This window comes from Haliotis cracherodii, unplaced genomic scaffold (assembly GCF_022045235.1).
Source record: "Haliotis cracherodii isolate W230 unplaced genomic scaffold, xgHalCrac1.p SCAF_13, whole genome shotgun sequence".
NCBI lineage: Eukaryota > Metazoa > Mollusca > Gastropoda > Lepetellida > Haliotidae > Haliotis > Haliotis cracherodii.
This window is the reverse complement of record NW_027266268.1, coordinates 22,947,308-22,964,247: the sequence shown is the minus strand read 5'-3', so window position 1 is coordinate 22,964,247 and position 16,940 is coordinate 22,947,308. Positions and strand designations below refer to the sequence as shown.

The window sequence follows — 16,940 nt, the reverse complement described above, 5'->3', positions numbered from 1 at the left end:
ACGGCATCCATTGGCGAAAACGACACCTTATTTTTTTAACCTTGGTACTGAAACAAATGAAATTAAATTCACATGGTCACTTGCAATCACCAATAATTGTGAAATGTTAAAACAATTCTCCAATTTACTCGCCGACTCTGATTGAGAGTCGCAACTGAACTTGTGAAAAAATCACATGCTTTGAGATAAAATAAATGAAATTGAACTTACATGGTCACATGCAAACACAAATAATTGTGAAATGTTCATCGCCTTAAAACAAGTTTACATTAGAAATTAGCCTCTGCTCCAATTTACTCACCGACTTTTGAATTGATTGGGAGGCGCAACAAAATTTATCATGAAAACATCACATGTTTTGAAACTTTAAGTACCTTTACTTAAATTAACTCAATGTCAAGCTAAAACCATATCTAAGATCCCATTCAACTGTGAGCAACCCCGTGTGCGACATAAGCTTGAGATCGGAAAGCGCACGTAAAATCCCCAACCTCAGTCAGTCAGTCAGTCAGTGAGCAAATGTGAATAACTGTCGAAGACAATGACAATGTAAATAAATCTACAACATAACATAGCAAGGCATGTGAATAAAGCATATATACTACTACAAAAATCGTTCTTATCGTTATTAAGAATAGAAGTGCCGTTTTCGCCCAAGAACTCGGTGACGTTTTGCTCAGGTGCCGTTTTAGCCTGCACCCAAAAACAAACGCTTTTAAACTCGCTCAGGCTCTTAATATATCAAATTTCCATCCCTCAGATCATTAGAATTATTTTCACATCAAGTCAGTGAAGAGCAAACGTAAAATCAGCACCAAAATACCTATAACAGTCTAAGGGAGACAACGTATGCAAAGAGTTACCTCCCATTGTTATAACTCTCCAGAAAGGAGGTTTCAAAGTGAATGTGTCACGTTACGACGAAGAAAAATCTATACAACAAAGATTTGGTTGTTTTATTGTGATTTGCTTTGTGATAGGATTGACAATGATTGGTTAATCTGTTAACCAGGAGAGCCACTCACGATACTTGACCGCCCGACATGATGGTATCGACTGATAACCTTTGACTTTTGTTGTAAACAACGTTGTTTTGATTTTTCTACTTCCTTGCTGAAGAAGAAAATTGCATTTTTGACAACCGTGTGCGTCTATTACCGCTTTTACACCACAAGATGCCTCCCAAGTTTGCCAGAATACCAGACAGTTCGGACCTCAGATCAGCTCATGACGTCGAACGGGTATAAGTTACTCTGAACAGTGTTTTCATGTTATGGTCTTAAACATGTAAATATATTAGAAAGTAGAATCCACTGGCGTACATCCCCTCAAACTGTGTTATTTTAGCTTCTCTTTCCTTATGTTGTACTATAGTTTAAGGGTTGGGAGTAACGTACAGTAGTCTTCACAAATAATACTGACTTGGCAAACTCTTGACTAACCTATTCTATTTTTTTTAGTTATTACTAACTTGCTTGATAAACATGATCATTGTGATGATAAGGAAGTATTGCAAAGAACTGTTTCCACCAGACAGGGTTCTCATCATCTATATCGTAATACAACCCTTGTGTATCAGTATTTTCTGATACAGTAATGGGAGAATTAATATGTGGTTATATAAATTTTATCTGCGATCTTGAGGCATTTGGAAGAACTTGGTTCTTATCTAAACCACAGACCATATATGGTCTCTGTCTAAACCATGTGAACAACACACGTCACACTGTTTACATTAACATAATTCAGTGGTGGAAACTGGTCCTATAGTCCTTGCCAAATTGCCCAGTAGTTAAGGTATCATAAGGACAAGTAGAAATTTGCCATCTTTAAAGGTTTTGCTATATGTTATCATTATCAGACTAGTGGACTAAAATGTTAGTTTCTGTCTCTGACATTCTATATTCAAGACATATTAGGGAGTCTTGTTTATCCATACTACTAATTTCGCAATTTGAACAGTCCAGATGCATATAATTTGGGCCCCAATACATATTGTAATATGTACCGCAATACAGCTTTCCGTATTGCGTTATGTTACAATATGATTTATGTGCCAATACGCCAAACCTAGTAGATGGCAAAGGTATCATTTGTCTGTAGAAGATGAGGGACAATAACCATTAATTTCTAATCCTGTAAGCTCAATGATATGATACACAAGTCATTCAGTTTTGATCACTTGTCACATATTGCTTAAGTTATTTGCACATTCGATGGTTTACAGGCTCACCAGAGTGATAAAGATATAAGACCTGCACCATTTTGAGCTTTCTGTCCAAATCAATATGATCAAGCTGGCATACAAAGATATAACTAAGAGACAGCTGCACCACCAATAATAATACATGTACAGGAGCTACACACAACATTTTCTGCAGGGTTTGAGGGCTGTATACACTAATTGGGATAAATTGTTTAGGAAGCTATGCACTCAACTTAAAACATTGTTTTGCAGCAAATGACTTGTAGGTATTAACCAAGCGAATTGATGTACAGTAAACTATGGTTATAACGAACTCAAAGGGACTACTATTTTTAGTTCGTTATAACCGTAGTTCGTTATAAGCATATATACAGCATAACTAAGGCAAATAGTCGGGACTAAAAAGTTTGTTTGTTATATCCGTCAGTTCGTTATAAGCGTGTTCGTTATAACCGTAGTTTACTGTATTTCATTGCATACAATAATGCAATATGGAATTATTTTATTGTGAAACATCACCATGATGACCATCCACATTAGCATGTAACCATGTTATTTGTATGTTTTCACCGACAAGTTCTGTTTCACAATGGTCATGATTGAAGGGACATACACAAATGATAAACATGTTTAAATGACATGGACTTGTACATCCTTTTCTTCACTTTCTTCTGCTATACAGAGAATGTTGATATATTTGATATCAAAAGATGTGAGGGTGAGATTTTATTTATCATCCAACATCATTCTTCCAACTTTTTCAGTTTATAGACAGTAATCAGCAGTGTCTTAAGTGTAAAAAGTACTGCTAAAAGCTTCAGTAGCGGAGCCATTAGTGATGTCATTTGATTGTGACGCCATGGTAACCAGTGACGTCAAAATGGTCTGCAAAGCATTGTGATGCAATTTCATTGCAGCAATATCTACAATCTCCCATGGGAGCCGGTTTTGGATTATAAATGATGTATATCATCTGTATAGTGCTCCGTTATTGAACCCTTCTAATGACATTATCATGATTATACAGCTTGTACATGTTGTAGTATAAAAGTTTTTTTTATATTAAAACCTGTGTTGACATTTTCAGCAAGGACTCCTGGATGGAGATGATTCCGATGAAGATTTCTTCCTCAGGTATTGTTTCACATAGGTTTATCTCTGGTACCAAGCCTGCATTGCAGCCAGGCTAGAAAAAAAAGTTGGTAGAAAAATCCAGTAACAAGGGGACCATTCCATAAAACTAAAAACTTTTTGCTGTGACTGTCGTAACTCAATTTATAACAAGAGTTTGCCACTCATGTGGCTATGTCCCCCACCCCTGTTGCAGAATTTATGACATAATTAAATCTAAACAAACCCTAACTTTTTTAACCGTGGTGGAACTTGTCATGGAAAAATTGTAAAAAAAAGAAGAGTTTGGAACCTAAGTCCATCTTGCTGCCATGGAAACGCAAAAAATAAAAATTTCTAAAATTTCTAAATAGCAAAAGGCACCAGTTCAGCATGTACTTGACAGACATGCAAAGGTTCATGAAAAAATATTGAACAGTTTCTGAGTTATGCTCTGGAAATGAAACATGACGGACGGACGGAGCCTGTTTCTATATCCCCAGCCAACTTTGTTGGGTGGGGTATAATAAACATGAAGTACTCATAACCATCAAGATAAAGAAAGAGCAAAGATTGCTTTGTGGAACATGTCTGAGGTTTTACTATTGTTCAGCATGTTCAGGGGTTCTGTCTAGACCTGATCTGAGGCTGATATTCAGCCCCGTGGGGCCACATCGGCAGCAAATATCTGTAAATGTTCCCAAATTGGAATTTACAAATGTATACAGTATTTTTACAATGTTATGAAGTAATAACTAATGTTATGGCTTTGTACAGGTGTGACCCGTGAAGATCCGGTTTTGAATAAGTCTTCAGCAACCCATGCTTGCCGTAAAAGGCGACTATGCTTGTCTAAGAGGCGACTAACGGGATCGGGTGCAGTAACTATGGTCACAGTAATACTCATAGTGCTAAAATTGCTATGTGGACCTTTTCTGTGGCACACATCTTCCCTGGGGCTGTCTTGACTAATCATTCTTAAAATTGAGATTTAACATGTTTAATACTAATGGTAATACTTCATACGAGGTTCCAGCATCTCCTCTCATCTGCAAACAGTGAGCTAGAGAGGTGGTCTTTCTTTGCAGCAACATTGATTGTTTTTCTTTTCAATCCTCAGGGGTCCCTCTGTGCGGACGAACAATCTCAGATCAGACCCGAAAATATCTACGTAAGTATATTGAACAAGGTCCAGTGCTTTGAATCCTCACATCTACACACTGATATTGACATGGCAAACATTACAGCTAGCAATGTGAAGGTTTTTTGGTTTGGATTATGACCCCGCTGGCCCTAAAATTCAGGAATTTGTTTTCAGTTACAACTTGTTACAGGGTTTTTTTGCTTCTGAGCATGCTGAGTCTTGTGGTCACACTTTCAAAATGTATTATCACAAACTGTGTCACTGCCTGACTCAGACAAATTATTAAAAAGAAGGCCTTAACAGATTCAATTAAACTCCCTCCATGTTTTACACATGGTAAGTTCGTGAAAGTGCAGAAAACATCATCAATTAACGTACAATATTTTACAGCTTGGTGTATGTTGTACAGTGTTTTAAAAAAGCTTGGTGTATGTTGTACAATGTTGTACAGCCTGGTGTATATTGTACAATGTTGTACAGCCTGGTGTATTTTGTACAATGTTGTACAGCCTGGTGTATATTGTACAATGTTGTACAGCCTGGTGTATTTTGTACAATGTTGTACAGCCTGGTGTATTTTGTACAATGTTGTACAGCCTGGTGTATATTGTACAATGTTGTAAAGCCTGGTGTATTTTGTACTATGTTGTACAGCCTGGTGTATACTGTACAATGTTGTACAGCCTGGTGTATACTGTACAATGTTGTACCACTTGGTTTATAATTTACAATGTTTTAGGCTGCAGAACCAGGTGGATGATGTGGTGGACGTAATGAAGAACAACGTCAGCAAGGTGCTCGACCGCGGAGAGCGTCTAGATGACCTTCAGGATAAGTCAGGTACAGATCTGTTTTCAGGCTCAAACTGACACTGTTGAGGTTACTTAGGTTGTATGTTGTCAATACTTCACAGGTTTGTATACACTGTGATCCTCCCATGTCCACATTGTGGTATTGTTATATTTAACCAATCAGGTCAAGGCTTGGTTCCACCGAGAAAGAAGCCACTGAGAAACCAGACAAATGAATGCTACATTGTACCTTAGTGTTTCTTGTTTCACATCATGTGCCATAGCCTTGCAGACATCTACTCTACACATCGCTTTATTGTTTTGATGGTGTTCACACAAAGGGCATGCAAGGAGTAGGGCTCATTGACTTCCATCAATTATGCACAGCCTCATTTATTTACCTGACAATAAATAGACATGTCACAGCATATTGGCCAGTGACATAAGTGACATTATGAATACATGGATGATGGAGGAACAAATTGTATACATACCTGTGAAGTATTGACGATTTAGCTGTATTAAACATTCACAAGTGCAACCTATTATTGGAAAATGCAACCTAATATTTATGTCTATGTAGCAGGACGTTGAGTCATCCCACAGATGACATCCTTACCTCGTCAGCTTGCTGACGGGTTTAACCTTTTTGGTCACGTGGAAAAGGCGTCCGACCTATGAGCAGAAGGTCCATGGTTCGAATCCCATCGCGGGACTTGGAAATTTTATGGCTGCTACATCTACATGCACCATGTGCATGTCAAACATTTTCCAATTTGTGTCTGACTAACCCTTACTTGTCCACACAAATATGATCTTTGAACACACTCACTAGCTCTAAAGTTCATTGTCATACTACATCACTAATCCCTATGTTATGTGTAATTTGTCATGCTTTCTTAGGCTTGACATCGTGAGACTGATGTGCACATGTTCCTATGACATTTAAAAGCAATGTGTTATGAATTCATGTGACACGGGCAGCAAACCGGCCTTTGTTTCAACTTTGATATATTTATGGGACCAGAGTGCAACCTAGTTTTGTTTAGTGCAACTTGGTGTTCATATCAACCTGCACATGTGCAAGTTAAGTCAGGATCCTTTAATTGAGTGCTGGTAACATTAAGGGTAAATTCTGCTGGAATATTTCCAAATGATAGATGTTGCCTTGTGAAGCTGTTAGACTAGCACACATTCTTCATGTTCTTACCACTTCTTTCTGATTACAGACAGTCTTGCCAGCAACTCCGACATGTTCCGATCCCGGGCCAAGGGTCTGCAGAGATCCATGTGGTGGAAGAACTGTCGGGTGAGTTTTGTAGGATTAGTTCAAGCTTTCCTGCATTTATCATGACATACAGTAATAGGACGTTTGAGAGCCGCATTCGAGCTGCAATACTTGTGAATCACGAGTTTCATACATTTAAATATGTTTACTGTTCTTGTAATTTCAGATGAAGATAATCCTAGCCATCGTGGTTGTGGTTGTGCTGGCTGTCATCATAAGTAAGTAGCTAGCTCCAAACTCCAGTCAAGTAGTCCTGTGTGAGGATTAGAATAGGTCCTCAGGAGTGTGTCTCTAGTGGCGATGCTCGTTACAGTATCCCCCAGTACCCTATGCTTTTCTCTTATGGTGATGTTAATTAATGTATTCCCCAGTACCCAATGCTTGTCCCTAGTGGTGATGCTAGTTACAGTTTTCCCCAGTACCCTAGTAGTGATGTTATTTACAATATCCCCAGTACCCTTGTAGTGATGCTAGTTACAGTATTCCCCAGTACCCTAGTAGTGATGCTAGTTACAATATCCCCAGTACCCTAGTAGTGATGCTAGTTACAGTATTCCCCAGTACCCTATTAGTGATGCTAGTTACAATATCCCCAGTACCCTAGTGGTGATGCTCGTTACAGTATCCCCAGTACCCTAGTAGTGATGCTAGTTACAGTATTCCCCAGTACCCTAGTGGTGATGCTAGTTACAGTATTCCCCAGTACCCTCTTAGTGATGCTAGTTACAATATCCCCAGTACCCTAGTAGTGATGCTAGTTACAGTATTCCCCAGTTCCCTAGTAGTGATGCTAGTTACAATATCCCCAGTACCCTAGTAGTGATGCTAGTTACAGTATTCCCCAGTTCCCTAGTAGTGAATTTAGTTACAATATCCCCAGTACCCTAGTAGTGATGCTAGTTACCCCAGTACCCTCTTATTGATGCTAGTTACAGAATCCCCCAGTACCCTAGTAGTGATGCTAGTTACAGTATTCCCCAGTACCCTAGTAGTGATGTTAGTTACAGTATTCCTCAGTACCCTAGTAGTTATGCTAGTTACAGTATTCTCCAGTTCCCTAGTAGTGATGCTAGTTACCGTATCCCCCAGTACCCTAGTAGTGATGCTAGTTACCGTATCCCCCAGTACCCTAGTTGTTATGCTAGTTACAGTATTCCTCAGTACCCTAGTAGTGATGCTAGTTACAGTATTCTCCAATACCCTAGTAGTGAATTTAGTTACAATATCCCCAGTACCCTAGTAGTGATGCTAGTTACAGTATTCCCCAGTACCCTAGTAGTGATGCTAGTTACCATGGTTACAGTATTCTCCAGTACCCTAGTAGTGATGCTAGTTACAATATCCCCAGTACCCTAGTAGTGATGCTAGTTACAATATCCCCAGTACCCTAGTAGTGATGCTACTTACAGTATTCCCCAGTACCCTAGTAGTGATGCTAGTTACAACATCCCCAGTACTCTTGTACTGATGCTAGTTACAGTATCCCCCAGTACCCTGGTAGTGATGCTAGTTACAGCATTCCTCAGTACCCTAGTAGTGATGCTAGTTACAGTATTCCCCAGTACCCTAGTAGTGATGCTAGCTACAGAATCCCCCAATACCCTACTAGTGATGCTAGTTACAATATCCCCAGTACCCTAGTAGTGATGCTAGTTACAGTTTTCTCCAGTACCCTAGTAGTGAATTTGGTTACAATATCCCCAGTACCCTAGTAGTGATGCTAGTTACAGTTTTCTCCAGTACCCTAGTAGTGAATTTGGTTACAATATCCCCAGTACCCTAGTAGTGATGCTAGTTACAGTATCCCCCAGTACCCTAGTAGTGATGCTAGTTACCGTATCCCCCAGTACCCTAGTTGTTATGCTAGTTACAGTATTCCTCAGTACCCTAGTAGTGATGCTAGTTACAGTATTCTCCAATACCCTAGTAGTGAATTTAGTTACAATATCCCCAGTACCCTAGTAGTGATGCTAGTTACAGTATTCCCCAGTACCCTAGTAGTGATGCTAGTTACCATGGTTACAGTATTCTCCAGTACCCTAGTAGTGATGCTAGTTACAATATCCCCAGTACCCTAGTAGTGATGCTAGTTACAATATCCCCAGTACCCTAGTAGTGATGCTACTTACAGTATTCCCCAGTACCCTAGTAGTGATGCTAGTTACAACATCCCCAGTACTCTTGTACTGATGCTAGTTACAGTATCCCCCAGTACCCTGGTAGTGATGCTAGTTACAGCATTCCTCAGTACCCTAGTAGTGATGCTAGTTACAGTATTCCCCAGTACCCTAGTAGTGATGCTAGCTACAGAATCCCCCAATACCCTACTAGTGAATTTGGTTACAATATCCCCAGTACCCTAGTAGTGATGCTAGTTACAGTTTTCTCCAGTACCCTAGTAGTGAATTTGGTTACAATATCCCCAGTACCCTAGTAGTGATGCTAGTTACAGTATTCCCCAGTACCCTAGTAGTGATGCTAGTTACCATGGTTACAGTATTCCCCAGTACCCTAGTAGTGATGCTAGTTACAGTATTCCCCAGTACCCTAGTAGTGATGCTAGTTACAGTATCCCCCAGTACCCTGGTAGTGATGCTAGTTACAGCATTCCTCAGTACCCTAGTAGTGATGCTAGTTACAGTATTCCCCAGTACCCTAGTAGTGATGCTAGTTACAGTTTTCTCCAGTACCCTAGTAGTGAATTTGGTTACAATATCCCCAGTACCCTAGTAGTGATGCTAGTTACAGTTTTCTCCAGTACCCTAGTAGTGAATTTGGTTACAATATCCCCAGTACCCTAGTAGTGATGCTAGTTACAGTATTCCCCAGTACCCTAGTAGTGATGCTAGTTACCATGGTTACAGTATTCCCCAGTACCCTAGTAGTGATGCTAGTTACAGTATTCCCCAGTACCCTAGTAGTGATGTAAGTTACAGTATCCCCCAGTACCCTATCTTCACCTGTCATGTCGATATTTTGTTTCTTCCAAAGTTTCAAAATGATGCTTGTTACATTTTCAGTTCCAATAATCATCAAATCTCAGGAATAGCAACATCAGCTTGTAGAACTGAGATCAAGTTGGCCATTGCGTCCTGGATGAAGAGTACCCCCGGTACATCAGGATGCAGAGTACACCTTGATGAGAATACACCTGGATATCAGTACACCTGGAAGCACTGTGTACCCCTGGATGTGATGTTGTTATAGGAAGTGTGTAATATAAATGGGCAGGGAGCAAGCAGATTACATATGGGTCGAAATCAGTTGATATTGAGGGTTAGATATTTGAGGTTATCTTTCTATGATCTGTGGAAATCACTCTGGCTGGAAGAGGTTCCTTCTAGATGTATCTCATTGAATAATGATATTTTAAATGCTCTTTCAAATTTGTAAATAAATTTGTTCAACATGATGGGGAATTTTGAATTGTACATTTATCATTAAAGAGCTATTTTTGCATTGGCCAGCATAATAGGAAGATGATATGCATATTTGCATGTACATATTTGGCTTTGTTAGTAAAAACAATCAACAATGGGCTTGCTTCAACTCATAGTGAGTTAGTTGTATGTGATCAGTTCAAAATGTTGAGTTATTTCGTTAGTCAATGTCATTTCTTGCTAGCTACATGGTTGATGTGTATGTCTGTGAGCACTGGTGCAGTAAGGCAGGTGAGGCTCATGCTAACTATCTGACTACAGGCTTGTAACACACACACACCTTCACCCTCTTCTGTCATTAGCTTTAAAACTCTTAGCAAAGGTGTGTCAGAATGGTTTGATGCATAGCCCTTCTTCACTTGTGATGTTAAAGAGGCAGGTGCTCCTGTGTGGGCTGTTAGCAGGTGCTCCTGTGTGGGCTGTTAGCAGGTGCTCCTGTGCTCTTGTGTGGGCTGTTAGCAGGTGCTCCTGTGTGGGCTGTTAGCAGGTGCCCCTGTGTTGGCTGTTAGCAGGTGCTCCTGTGCTCTTGTGTGGGCTGTTAGCAGGTGCTCCTGTGTTGGCTGTTAGCAGGTGCTCCTGTGCTCTTGTGTGGGCTGTTAGCAGGTGCTCCTGTGTTGGCTGTTAGTAGATGTTCTTATGTCAGCTGTTAGCAGTGCTCTTGTGTCAGCTGTTAGCAGGTGTCATTGTGTCAGCTGTTAGCACATGCTCTTGTACCAGCTGTGAGCACATTTTCTTGTGTCAACTGTAAGCATGTGCTCTTGTGTCAACTGTTAGCAGGTGCCCTTGTGTCAGCTGTTAGCAGGTGCTATTGTACCAGCTGTGAGCACATGCTCTTGTTCAGCTGTTAGCAGATGCTCTTGTGTCAACTATTATCAGATGTGCTTGTGTAAGTACCATATTGTGTTTAATCTGCAAATGACCAATATATAAAATGGTCATAGTTTTACGAACAAATGATTCTTTTCTGGTCTGAAAATTCTAAATGTTCTGAATGTAATGGGAAAGAAAATTATTCCAAGTACTAAAAAAACATGAATGTATGTCAAGCAGGTACATACATCTAAAGGCGGAAGAAAAATACTAACAAACTAAGATAATCTTATGTTTCAAGCTTTAATATGATTTTTAATAGTTGGCTTAAAATAGCTGACCTCATCAATTTTTGTTTTGTATGATGCATTGACACCGTTTCAGCCACAGTCACAAAATGACAGGGGGCATGGGTGGCCCAGTCGTCTAAGGCGCCACGATTCGTCCCTTGGGCATGCCAGAAACCTATAATTGTGGGTTCGAATCCCAGTTCGCCCCAATTATGTTTCTAGGTTTGTCAGCACCATACCCGTGCTCGCGGGTTTCACTGAAGTGGTAAACGTCTGAGACATGTATCACTTCGGGCTTTCCTCCCACATTAAGCTGACACGCCGTGATATAACTGGAATAATGTTAAAAGCGGCGTTAAACCCAACTCACTCACTCACTCACAAAATGACAGGAACTGTGAAGCAGCCAGCATGAAGCAAACATTAACCCAGAAGCAGCCATTCTACCAATGTCCAGCTAGTAGTTTCTCCACCACACTAAGCTGAGAACAAGGATCAGTATTATGGTAAAACAAATATGGGTCATTTTGTTATGAAGTTTGATAAATATGTTCATTTCTGACAACTAATCTGCTCAATTACTGATGTTATATTACTGGAACATTCCACATGTGTCCCTTCTTGACTTGAGGTTATTGTACACACATCATGTCTCCGTGGTGATCCTTGCTCAGTGTTGCATGATTCCCTGTAGTCCTGGATAGGGGTGCAACGATCCACCAACCATTGGGCACATCAAGATTCACTGTGCCATCATACAAATATCTCACCATGAGGTCATGTGTATGAAAATAAAAGTAAAATTAAGTCTTTTAATTTTTTGGGGAAACATTTCGGGAGTCTCATCCAACAAACAAGAACACTGATTGTTCCGTGTCAGGGGTCGCGGTGGGGTTGCCTAGTGGTTGAAGCGTTCGCTCGTCACGCTGAAGATCCGGGTTCGATTCCCCACATGGGTACTATGTGTGTTGACCATTTCTGGTGTCCCCCGCCATGATATTGCTGAAATATTGCTAAAAGCGGCATAAAACCATACTCACTCACTCACTGTGTCTGGGTGAATTTATTATGAACATACTCTCAAAATGTGTAATCATGGTAACCAAATATTGGTGAACAAATGTTGAATTCTTAATTCTCAGTTTGTTCAATATGAGTGGTGTACTTACAAGTTGTGTGTTTCAACTTACAGCTGCATAGTTCAACGAAACTGTTTTGGGGCAATTGCCTGGTGAATAAAGCCGCTTCATAGTAAGCCTGTGATAAGACAATCCAGTCGTGAATGAGTCAAAGTTGGCATGAGAGCAATATGATATGTTAGCTTTCCACAGAGTCATCACGTTTCATTTTTTTGGAAACTATTTTTTTGCTTCTCTGTTGTAGTCATGGTCGTGATTGTATCAAGATGTTGTTTGTAGTGACTCAGAAAATGTCAGGTTTGGCTCAGTATTCAAACACCATATTTCCTCTAATAAGGTACCCCATTTATAACAGGGGTGGGTGGGTGGGTCAGAGGTTCTTGATTGTCATTGTCCCCATGTCCTTGAACATTTTTTTCATGACCCTCCCTGTAAAGACAAAATGCAAAAGAACTTTATGGTTCGTTATAAAATGTCCATTTTAACGTGACCCTCCCATAGAGATTGTCATATTTTTTGGTGACCCTCCCTTTGTTTCCTCTGATCCCTCCACTCCCCCGACATAATAAATGACCGGTCCCTTAGCATCTGTAGATTTGGAGTTAACTGATAAGGTAAGCACTTGTGCTCTTATTAGAGGAAATATGTTACATGTGTAATTTTGTTGTCTGTAAACTGTGCACTGAACCATGTACAGCAACAACAGTCAGTGTTATCGAAGTCTGTCCTGGACATTTGTCAAAGTTGGTTGCCCAGTCACAAGTGAGTTTGTATGACAGTTCTGTCGTCTGCTGTCTGTGGTTGGTGGTTTTCTCGGTACTCGGTGAAGCTCTTGACACTGTTCACTGTCCCACCTGCTTTTGACAATGTTCAAATCACATAATCTCATCTGGTTATATCCAGCTTCACTATATGTCATGCTGAGGACTGGGTACGAAGGCCTTCAGCTTGTGACCCGTGAAGATCCTGGGTAGAATAGGTATTCAGCAACCCATGCATGCCGTAAAAGGCGACAATGCTTGTTGTAAGAAGCGACAAAGGGGATCGGGTGGTCAGGCCTGCTGACTTGGTTAATGCATGTCATCGATCCCAGTTGCGTGGATCGATGTTCATGATATTAATCACTGAATTGTCGGGTCCAGACTCGATTATTTACAGACCGCTGTCATATTGCTGGAATATTGCGGAGTGCGGCATTAAACAACAAACCAACCAAAAGCCTTCAGCTTGTGTGCCTGCATCCCTGATCAGTCAGCGCCATGATTGATGATGTTACCAAAGTCAGTGATGTCACTTTGGGTTTTCTCACACATCAAACTACCTTTGCAGAGTTGTGTCCCTTATGTGTCAGGATCCGTTGATTAAGGGTTTGAATCTGTGCTCACATTATGCTATCTACCCTTATTAGGCCAATTTGCCTCAATATTGATAAAGTATGGTTCTATCCCAACTCACTGTCTTATCTATACCATAGCCCTCACAATGCCATTTGCTGTGTAGTGGTTAATTCTTCATCAAAGTTTCATAGCACGGTTTTTCATTATCATTGTCCTTCTGTTGGTCATATATTCTTGTTGGATAAGATGCAAGGTAATTCAGTGCAATAGTTAAGGCCTTCTGTTTTATGTTTTAGACAGATTTTAATTGTGAAAACATATGGCTTAATGGATTTTTTATGATATTTTAAAAAAAATAATTTTTGGAAATGACTTGAAATTGAAATTTATGATGACCTGCTTTGAATAATTTTGTTACTGGAATTAATAAACTCAGTTCTCAAAATCTTAATATGATTCCGGTTCCAGTTTTTGTGAAGAAAAACACTTTTACCAATCTGATTATGATGTAAGTTATTGAATATTGTTTTATGCCTCAGTTAGCCATGTTCAAGTTATGTCATAGCTGCCTGTAAATTATCAATGTTTGACAGCCAAACCAGTGGTTGATAGCATGAGCAACAAAAAAGTCACGCCTTCTGTGTGCTTTGACTCAAATTCAACCTAGTTACAAATTGCAAGCAACTAATTCTCATTTAGTCAACCAAGTGACTAGTATGGGGCACTAGGGGCACTCTACACTAGGGGCGCTGGTTTAACCTAGTAGTTATAGTGTTTGCTTGTCATGCCGAAGACCCAGGAACGACTCCCCACATGGGTACAATGTGTTCCCCGCCGTGATATTGCTGGAATATTGCTAAAAGTGGTGTAAAACCACACACTCACTCACTCACTCACTCACTCACTATTCTCCAACAGAATCCCCACAGGGGAGCTGGTTATGAATTTGCAAATGCATGGGTCAAGGGTCAAGGTTCTGTCCTCCTCAGTAGCAATTGGTGTTGCCTTTATGCATGTACCATATTCGCTGTATTAAGAAGTTTGAACTACTCCAGCCCAATAACCACCAACAAATAAGTGCCCCCTCAATTTTCTAAGTGCCCAGGGCTTTTATTATGACGAATACGGTATATGGCTTGAACACCCCTAGTTATGAAGTGGATTCACTTTGGTTGATAATACTGAAGTGATACACTGATGCACCAGTGCACCTCAACAGTTGTACATGTTGTAAGTAGACAATGCAGTATGCTGCTTTGTACTTCATACATTGTTTGATTTGTTCTATACTACAGATGGATTGCAAACAGATAAAATTCAACATTTTTGTTTTTTGTGGAGTTGAATCTGGTCAGGTATGGGTACATCCTTGATTGTCCAATCTCATTAAAATCAGATCTTAGTTCTCGCTGCCGCTAACGACCTTTCATCCGACCAATCAGAGCGTCGCTTACCAGATCAAGAAAGTGACAGTCGGAATGTGATTTCTAATCGTGCAATCTCGAAAACTTTAACACGGGGTATTCCGAACGATAGTTACGGGTTTAACAATCTAGACCATCTATTAGCCATTCCAGAATGTTCTTTTGTTCAGGTTTCAAATTTTTAATGGAGAATTTGTCAAAATATGTTTTGAGGCATAGTCGCCAATTTGAAATTATTGCCGTAAAGCACAAGAAATCTGCCCTCTGATTGGCTAATGTCGACTTCTTGTCAGTCCTTCCATTGGTCTGTCAAAATTTGTACAAGGTCAGTCTAACGTGACCTGTAATGGGATGTCCTCAGATCTTTGTGTAGTGAACGCGAGAACTAAGATCTGATTTTGATGAGATTGTTGATTGTCTGGTCTATTGTATCTCCATTCTGTTACGATACTTAACAAGGACCTGGATATTCGAGGATAGTGTCTGTAATGTCTTGGAGTAACAGAACAGTCGATATCAAAAAGGGAAACAGAAATCAGGTTTTGTTTTCCTTTGTTTCAAGATTATGTTAGTATTTAGTAGAGGTGCGTCATAAACAAGTATTGTGATTCATATGGTATGGTGGCTCCCAGGTATCAACACTATCATTGATCAGGTTATTTTGCCTTGATAACTCTAGCTTACATATTTACATACCTCGTACTCCAGTTTAAGTCAGGCTTGGTGATATGGACACTCAAGCTCACATGTATAGCTCTCACACTCTGGACAGGCTTAGTGGTATAGGGCATTACTAAGGCAATATCATTAAATGTTATATCACACACATCCAAATAGTTTTCTAATTCTTGTACATAACTATGAATAATTGAATAATTTATTTAACAGAAATAATGTTATATTTTTGTTGTACATATTGTTTCCATTGTGTGTATGTGTCTTTGCAAAGATTTGGATTATTGCAAGTCGGAAATTATTTGTTCAACTTTGATGTATGTTTTGGGGCATCATGACCACGTAGCTCCTGTGTACAGTGTTTTGTTGCTAACTGATTATTTTACTGCAGTCATTTACTTCCTGTACCTATCTGGGTCATCTTGCCTAACTCACATGCAAACTGAATAAATGATCTGGAAACTAGCATTGTGTTTCTTGTGACTGAATGTTTGAGTGTGGGTCAGTGACTGAACATAAGGAATTATCCCCATGTTATCGTCAGTGTGACACAAAGCTAACCAAGCCTCAGACCCAGTGAGTGAGTTAGTGAGGGAGGCTTCCAAGAGCGGGCGTAGGTGCGAGCAAGACCAGTATCACCTCCATAGGTCAGCATCACCAGAGTTTTCCTTCCACATCACTGCCTCCATGGTCTAGTGGTAGAGCGGAAGGTCCAGGTTTGATCCCCGGCTGCGTCATACCAAAAGAAGTTAAAAGATGGTACTTGTTGTTACCCTGTCTGCTGCTCGGCATTAAGGGGCTAAAACAAGGACTGGTCAGCTCGGAGTCAGTATACTATGTCTGAGTGGGTTAAACTGCGGCTTGGTATCTCAGTGGGCTAGCACTATAAATCGGCATCAGTCCGGACTAGTACAAGCAGCCACACACACACACACACACACACACACACACACGTGTATGCACGTCGCTATATAAGTGCAATAATCTTGGACGCGACATTAAACTCGATTTCACCTCACCTCCTCCCACATCAAGTTGACACTCGGTGATGTAACTGAAATACTGTTCAAAGGCGTGATAAACAAAACTCACTCGCTCACAACAACATAGGTTAAAAACCCATGCTTTCCAGTCATAAGGAAACACCACATTTTGAAGTACTGAATTAAACTGAGATGGTCTTCTTGGAAGGAGATCCGTTCTAAATCAAGTCCTTCAGGGGACCAGATGGCTATGAGGCATGGTCAAAACAAGGTCTAAAGGGAACGTGTTGAATCCCACAACCT

General features: G+C 40.2%; 1 protein-coding gene across 1 annotated transcript; it reads left to right on the top strand.

Annotated features, from left to right (window-relative positions):
- Positions 1–886: 886 nt before the first annotated feature.
- On the top strand, positions 887–16,109 carry LOC139459773 (vesicle-associated membrane protein 4-like). The gene is made up of 7 exons (XM_071241437.1): positions 887–1,241; positions 3,294–3,340; positions 4,437–4,487; positions 5,200–5,300; positions 6,481–6,560; positions 6,706–6,757; positions 9,560–16,109. Exons 1-7 carry the CDS (start codon positions 1,176–1,178, stop codon positions 9,586–9,588), a joined length of 426 nt encoding a protein of 141 aa, XP_071097538.1. The 5' UTR covers positions 887–1,175; the 3' UTR covers positions 9,589–16,109.
- Positions 16,110–16,940: the final 831 nt, after the last annotated feature.